The 8,645-nt window shown below is 39.6% G+C and overlaps 1 protein-coding gene across 2 annotated transcripts in view; it reads left to right on the forward strand.

Moving 5' to 3' along the window:
- MAP2K7 (mitogen-activated protein kinase kinase 7) overlaps nt 1–5,867 on the forward strand; it is a 32,030-nt gene extending 26,163 nt beyond the window's left edge. For both annotated transcript variants that reach the window (XM_073653873.1, XM_073653874.1), the window contains one exon: nt 3,664–5,867. In XM_073653873.1, coding sequence (XP_073509974.1) covers nt 3,664–3,801 — 138 coding nt within the window. In that variant the 3' untranslated portion in view covers nt 3,802–5,867. The remainder of the gene's footprint in view (nt 1–3,663) is intronic.
- The last annotated feature ends 2,778 nt before the right edge of the window (nt 5,868–8,645 follow it).

An 8,645-nucleotide genomic window follows, 5' to 3' on the forward strand; every position in this document is an offset into this window, starting at 1 on the left:
AATTCTTATGAAAAAAATATTCCCCACAAACTGCTTTGAACTACTGTACCCAATTTATTATATATTTTAGGAGTCGGTCCATTTTATACCGACTCCACCAAAATGGGCTCCAACTCCGTCTCCACAGCCCTGATTAGATCAAGTATATAATTATTCATGCTTCTATGCACTGCCACACAATCAGCAATATTAAACAAGTGATAATAGTTACTACATACCAGAATAGCAGTAAGACCTCCACAGTGATGCGTCCACTCTGACCCGTGTTTCGGTGATGCCTTCTTTAACCCCTTTACAGCCTGGGACGTATTAGTACGCACCAGGCTGTAACCCCCGGTTCAGTGAGGGCTCCGGCGTTGAGCCTGCACTGAACCGGGCACATGACAGCTGATTCTTACAGCTGACATGTGCCCGCAACATCCGTAGGTAGAATCGTGATCCACCCGCGGCTGTTAACATGTTAAATGCTGCTGTCAGTCTCTGACAGCGGCATTTAACAGTGCAGCGCGTCACTTACCCCGCCCATCGGTGACCCCGTCACGTGTTCATGGGTCACTGATGGGTGGGCATGACAACCCTGGGTCTGCAGCAGACCCCAGTGGTTGTCATGTAATGATCGCTATGAGCGACACCTAGTGGTCGGCGCTCATAGCACAGGACCATTTCTGCTGCATGCAGGGGATCTACTCATCACCTCTATGTAGCAGAGGCGATCAGACAAGTGCTGCTTCTACTATAGAAGCAAGCAAAAAGTGAAGAAGGGAAAAAAAAAAAAAAAAGTTTTAAAAATATAAGTTTAAATCACCCCCCTTTCGCCCCATACAAAATAAAATAATTAAAAAACCCCACATACACATATTTTGTATCGCCGCATTCTGAATCGCCTGATCTAGCAATATAAAAAAATAATTAATCCGATCGGTTAATGGCGTAACGAGAAAAAAAAAATTCTAAACGTCAGAATTGCCTTTTTTGGTCGCTGCAAAATTGCAATAAAATGCAATAACGGGCGATCAAAACATCGAATCTACTCCAAAATGGTATCAATAAAACCTTCAGCTCGGCGTGCAAAAAATAAGCCCTCACCCGGCCCCAGATCCTGAAAAATGGAGACGCTACTTGGAAAATGGCGCCCTTTTTTTTTTTTTTTTTTTTTTCAAAGCAAATTTTGGAATATTTTTTTCACGACTTAAATAAAAAAGAACCTGTGCATGTTTGGTGTCTACGAACTCGTAATGACCTGGAGAATAATAATGGCAGGTCAGTTTTAGCATTCAGTGAACGTGGTAAAAAAAAAAAAAAAACTTCTGTGGTATTGCACTTTTTTTTGCAACTTCACCGCACTTGGAATTTTTTTTCCCGTACACGATATGGTAAAACCAGTAATGTCGTTCAAAAGTGCAACTCGTCCTCCAAAAAATAAGCCCTCACACGGCCACATTGACCAAAAAATAAAAACGCTATGGCTCTGGGAACAAGGGGAGCAAAAAACGAATACACAAAAACAGAAAATCATAGGGTTGCGAAAGGGTTAAGAGCTCTCAGATGAAGTAGCAAAACCTGGAGACAGATTCCCTTTAAAAGGCCTTACAGATGAAACCCGAAGTTTCCATACGCTATATAAATAGACACATCTGCATGTTTTTCTCAATATCTGACATGAAATCAGAATAAACCTTTCCCGTTTTAGGTCAATTAGGATTACCATCATTTTTTATATTTGCCAAATGCCAGAATAATGAGAGAGAGAGAATGTTTTAAGGCATTTTTATTACTTACTGCAAAGTCAAAACTTTACATACATTTCATTAGTATTTGGTACCATTGCCCTTAAACTGAATGACTTAGGTGAAACGTTTGGGATATCCTTCCACAAGCTTCTCACAACAGTTGGTCGGAATTTGGGCCCATTTCCTCTTGACAAAACTGGTGTAACTGATCCAGGTTTGTAGGTCGCCTTGGTCGCACCTGCCTTTTTAGCTTTGCCCATAAGTTTTCAATAGGATTGAGATCAGGGCTTTTTGATGGCCACTCCAAAACATTGACTTTATCATTAAGTCAATTTGTTACCATTCTAACATTCTAACACTATAGTTCGGGCCATTGTCCATTTGGAAGACCTATTTCCGCCCAAGCTTTAACTTCTTGGCTGATGTCTTAAGATGTTGCTTCAATATTGCCACATAATCTTCTTTTCTCATGATGCCATCTATTTTGTGAAGTGCACCAGTCCCTCCTGCAGCAAAACAACCCCACAACATGATGTTGCCACCCTCGTGTTTCACAGTTGGGATGATGTTTTTAGGCTTCCAAGCTTCTCCCTTTTTCCTCCAAACGTAATGATGTTCATTATATCCAAAAAGTTACATTTTAGTTTCATCAGACCACAGGACATGTCCCCAAAAATTAAGGTCTTTGTTCTTGTGTGCATTTGCAAACATTAATCTGACTTTTTTATGTTTTTCTTTTGGAGTAATGCCTTCTTCATGGCAGAGTGGCCTTTCAGCCCCTGTTGATACAGTACTTGTTTCAGTGTGGATATTGACACAATCTTACCAGCTTCCGCCATCCTCTTCACAAGATCTTTTGCTTTTGTCCTTGGGTTGTTATGCACATGTCGGACCAAAGCACGTTCATCTCTGGGACACAGAACCTGTCTCCTTCCTGAGTGGTATGATGGCTAGACATTCCCATCTTGTTTGTACTTGCATATCATTGTTTGTACAGATGAACGAGGCACCTTCAGGTATCTTGAAATTGTACCCAAGGATGAACCAGACTTGTGCAAGTCCACAATTTTCTTCCTGATATCTTGGCTGATTTCTTTAGACTTTCCCATGATGCTACACAAAGAAGCAGTGTGTTTCAGGTGTGCATTAAAATACATCCACAGGTGTGTCTCTAACTAACTCAAGATGTTGCCAAAAAACCTGTTAAAAGCTTCCAGACACATGACATCATCATATGGGCAGTCCAGAATTGTTTAAAGGCATAGTAATCTCAGTTTATGTAAACTTTTGACTTTGCAGTAAGTAATAAAAATGCCTTTAAAACATTCTCTCTCTCTCTCCAAATCCGGAAAGGTTTATTCTGATTTAATGTCAGATATTGAGAAAAACATGCCTATGTGTCTTTTTATATAGTGTATGTAAACTTCTGGTTTCAACTGTATAGCGTTCCTCGTGCCATTATTAATTGCCACAGCCACTTAGGTCCTGATTTTCACGCCAAACTTGATGAGGGGTTATGTTGAAGTCAGACGCGTCTGATTCATTAAGACGTGGACTGCTCTCAATGATTCGGTAGTGTCTGAAAGCAGCCTGCACCTCTCCACAAATCGTATCGGGGACTAGAGTAAGATTTCTGTTGTAAATAATGCAACAGCTAGTCATGAATTAGACTAGCTTTGGTGTCATGCCCCTGCCATGTCATTGATCCATCCATTTTTTGCAAAAGTTGTAAAAATGTTGCGACTCATCAAAGCCATTTACTCGAGCATTCTGGTGAAATGTATTTGATGATTTAGGGTCTTAGTCCTCTAAAATGGAGAATATTGTTCCAGTATTTGGAGAGTTTCCCTGAAATGTGTAAATAAACTTAGCATTTTTATTCCAAAAAAATATCAGTTTATCATTACAATGCTAGATCTCCGTTCTCTTGCAGGAGCACCCGTTCTTGCGTCAGTATGAAACACAGGAGGTTGACGTAGCCTCCTGGTTCCAGGGAATCATGGCTCAGACAGAGTCTCCTAGAAGCAGCACTCTCCTCAGTCCCCAAAATCTACCTTTTTTCAGCAGGTAGCATCTGGCATGGGAGGGGAGGATTGACCCCTCCCCAACATCATCTGCAGACATGGCTTTGAGACTCAAAAATGGATAATCGTATATTATGTGGCGTATCGGGGATTCTTCTGAACATTCTTCCTGTAAGGGGAGGTAGCTCCCACTTCCTCACCATCTATATCAGTTGGAGATATATATATATATATATATATATATATATATATATATATATATATATATATATATATATATATATATATATATATATATATATATATATATATATATATATATATATATATATATATATATATAATTTTTTTTTCCCATTTCGACCTACCCAACACCTGGGTTGAGGAATCCCCTTTATATTATGAGATTTCATCAATCAAGATGTTACTGTGCTCCATTCTTTAGGAACTCTGCATCAGAGTTGGAGGTTTCTCTCAAGACCTCCCCCAACTTGTGGAACTACATACGTCAGAACACACCACCTTTTTTTGTGTTTTATGAACTAAAAAGATTTGCTTTTGCAACTTCTAAGATATGGAAGCCTATTTATCTGTTCATTTCCTATGATGGGGAAGGTCTCTATTTATTTAATTATGAAAGTTTTTGGCATGTTGTGGAATCGCACCATCACCGCCGACCCTCTTTTTAGATGAATGAACTCCAATCATTGGATATTTTATTTTTCTCTTCCTGATCCGTTGCACCCAAAGTACTATTTTAATATTTACTTATTTTTGTGAAGACCACACCTAAGTGTTTGGAGAGACTTTGTGTCTGACCATAACATCAGGCTTTTAGGATAAGTTGAAGAAGGTCTTCTCTGCTGTTTTTAATGGCCGGTCATCTCAGACTTGGTGTCCTTGCCTTTTTTATTTATGAAGTACCTGTTAAGCTTTTATCCCTATTAGATACGGCTGTCATATTCACAGGTTTAATCAATTAGCCTTTCAATGGTCTCCAGCTTTTGTTCTGAAACGTATCTCAGCAGGCTTGTCCAGAGCAAGAAGAGCACAGCGAATGCTCAACCGAAGCGGAGCAACTTTTGGAGACTTGCTGCGGGTAGATGTGGTGCACTGTAATATGCTGTGAAGATATCTATTTATAAAGTGTATCTGCTTAAGGTAATGGTAGATTTGAGGGGGAAGAAAAAAGACTTTAGGTGCTTCCACCACAAAGACTAAGAATTGGGTAGAGGAGCGGTTATTGGCACCGACCTCTGCTAGCTCAGGATGACATGGATGAACCAACAATGACTTGTATATTCATGCTTGTCGCAAGGTGAGGGAGTGGGAAAATAACTTTGGACTTAAAACAATTTTCGACTGACCCTTCACAGTACCTCCGTGCGGATAGATGGGTACAGATGCAAGTTATTGGATTCACGGGCATTTCTTTAATTAAAAAAAAAAAAAAGGCCCAGAAGACAGGAGATCGGAAAAATGCAAGTGGCAAACGAGGGATGGGAACATCATAGTTTATTTGGCTGGTGCTACCAAAGTTGATTGCGCGTGAAAGTGAGAAGAGAGCGGAGGATGTCGGTATGCGCGGAGGTCCGATGCGGGATGTTTTTTTTCGCTGTGCGTGGTCTCGGCTACAGAGTTGATCAATGTTCTGCTTGTCTTCAGGACAGCTCATAAATGGGTCTATAGATGCAGTTTTAATGCATTATCCGTTAATTAAATGCCAGATCAATTTGTTGACTGCCTCCTTCCTATGGGAGGGTGGAGCCAAGAGTTATTAAATGGGTGGGAGGGGCTTATTATGACTGTACCAAAGCTACATGGTGGATTGGGGGGAGGAGGGCGGGTGGGCTCATGGGGATTTCCCACCGGTTTTAACATCTGTAATTATATTACTGCAGCAGTGTAGCGCTATTGCACTGTTTTGCAGTGTGGGTGTGTATGTGTGTTTTTCTCTTATTTTATTTTTTCTTCCTCCCAACACCCCTTCCCTTCTTTTCTCCTCTTTCCCTCTATCCCCCCTATATATCCATTCTACTCTTCCTGTTGCATGTGTCCAGCTGGCTTTTCTGCAGGGGAGGCCATGTTTGAAATAAACTCTGCTACAACACTCCATGAAGTCTCTAGTTTGTGTACTTGAGTACTTGAGTACTTTTCTTTTATTTAAAGCTGAACACCCGCTCTTCGTCTGTCTGTCGAGCTCTTCCATAGAAAGAGGAGGAATAAACTTCTACCTTTTATTGTCCTGCTGTGGAAAACGATCAGGTACATCAAAATCCGACATGATCCTTTTTTTTTTTTCCTCTGCTGGGATGACCGTCATTCACATTTAAAGGGAATGTGTCATCAGAAAATGGCTCGTTTAAATAAGATTTCATGTTAAATGTATGGAAAACATTTTTTTTGTTACTTCACCGTATTAAAAAAAAATTATATAAATATTGCACCTGCCCGTCACGTTGGCCACACTCTATTCTATACTTTACACTTGTTCTGTACTGTAGACTTTGCAGCAGTCTCATACTCATCACAGACACGATAACGCCTCTCTATACACAGGATCCACCATTCACAATAGGTGATGTCACAGCTTATTTCCTCGGCTTGCCTCGCTAACGCGCTTTGCCCAGATTTAACGATTTTCACTAAATACTTCAATTCAATTGGGTCCGAGTCAGTATTTTACTGCTAATGTCCATGTGCCCAACAAAGATATACAGTAGCGACCAAAAGTTTTACAATTGTTTTTAAAATTCCGAACACTTCTGTCTGGTTATTGTGATGCCATTTCCCTGGTTATTTTACTAAACCGGAAGAAAATGGTTGTCAGCTATAAGGAAGAAAATTGTGTTTTGACATTGTTTTATCCCTTTTAGATGTTATTTGGCTCAGCAATGGTTGAAAACTGTTTTGCATATTTTGTCATTGGTAGTCTAATTTTGCCTAAATTTTTTTCTTCTTTGCTATGTTTTAACCTAAAAACACACCAAGACAAAGCCAAATATATCATCAGTTGTTAGGAAACTTTATTATTCTGAGAGTAAAGTCAGGCAAAAGCCAAAAAGAGGTAGCTATGGAATTCAACTGTTCTTAGTCCAGGACTGTGGAGTCGGTAAGCCAAACCTCCGACTCCAACTCCGACTCCTCAATTTCCATGTCACCAACTCCGACTCCCTCATACACGGCTCATCTTTAAGTGATAAATTTACTGTAGCACAGATTCATCTCAGCTAAAAGTCTAGACCCTTAGATCAGGAATAGGACAGACATTTATAGGACATTTCATAACTTTCCCAAATTCTTATGAAAAAATATTCCCCACAAACTGAACTACTGTACCCAATTTATTATATATTTTAGGAGTTGGAGTTGGTCCTTTTTATTCCGACTCCACCCAAATGGACTACGACTCTGACTCCACAGCCCTGTCTCAGTCATGTGTCACGTATATTAAAACACTAGAACTACTGATGGAGTCATTTTGACTCCTTTCGTTTTTTATTTCTCTTCTGTGACTACATTTTTCAGAATTCCGGCTTGAAACTCGGTGACTTTTCCTCAAATATGATGTGAAAAAAGATTTTGTGAGAATAAATAATTTTGGTGAAAAATTTGCGTGTTTTTTTCAAAATTTACCAAGAACTACTGAAGGGAGTCATTTTGACTCCCTACTATATTTTGAGGTCCTTTTGTCACTAAATGTTGCTATAAAGTTTTGTGCATAATTTTTTCACTCTGTCTTATTTACCCTGATGTTCATATAGATGTAGTTCAATTTACATGTCAACTTTTCACATTTTCCTTGTGTTTTACCTGCTTGTATTACTGTGTAATGCTGAACAAACTCTATCTGATGAGGAGCTAGATGCATTCATTGCGATATTCTATGCTCGTGGAATATCTGGCACGAACCGTCACTCGATTAGCAGTATTTGGTGTAATGACTGGGGAATACCGTTTTGCAAAGCGACAATGTCTAGGGACCACTTTGTTGAAATTATGAGGTTTCTCAGATTTGATGAGAAATCTACTCGATCGGAGAGACTGCAAACGGACAAGTTTGCTCTATTTTCTACTGTGTGGGACAGGTTTATTGAAAATTGTATTGCGTGTTACAAACCTGGCCCATACATAATGGTGGATGAGCAACTTTTCCCAAGCAAAACTAGGTGTCCATTCACGCAGTACATGCCTTCCAAACCAGATAAATATGGCCACAAATATTGGCTAGCTGTTGATAAGAGGAGCAAATATCTGGCAAATGGCTTCCCTTATCTAGGCAAAGATGACACACGCCGTGCTGAGGACCGTTTAGCTGACCATGTGGTAATGAAGTTATTGGACCCGTTTTTGAAAAAGGTCGCAATGTTACAACCGATAATTATTTTACTTCAGTAAAATTAGCTAAACAGCTAAAAAGCAAAGGAACAACCATCGTGGGAACACTGAACAAGATAAGGCGAGAAGTGCCTAAAGAAATAAAATCCATGAAAGAGGAATTGTACAACACTAAAGTGTTTAGAAATGAAGACAATTTTACACTTACAGTATATCAAGGAAAGCCCAACAAAAATGATGTCATTTTGAGTTCCGTCCATCCAGATGTTGTTGTTGCGTCTGATTCCGCTAAAAAAACTCCAGAAACGGTAAAGTTTTACAATGAAACAAAATATGGAGTAGATGTAGTGGATCAGATGGCACGAAAAATACCACACGAACATGCACAAGGAGATGGCCTGTTCATGCATTTGAAAATGCCTTAGACTTTGCGGGTATAAATGCATGGATAATATTCAAGGAGATTACCCACCAAAAAATGTCACGCAAGGCATTTTTGCAAACGTTTGTGAGAGAGTTGAGTGGTCCTTATGTCACAGATAGGGAAAAGGGT

Source organism: Phyllobates terribilis, unplaced genomic scaffold, assembly GCF_046119375.1.
Source record: "Phyllobates terribilis strain yellow unplaced genomic scaffold, ASM4611937v1 Scaffold_11__3_contigs__length_659146591, whole genome shotgun sequence".
In the NCBI taxonomy this organism is placed as follows: domain Eukaryota; kingdom Metazoa; phylum Chordata; class Amphibia; order Anura; family Dendrobatidae; genus Phyllobates; species Phyllobates terribilis.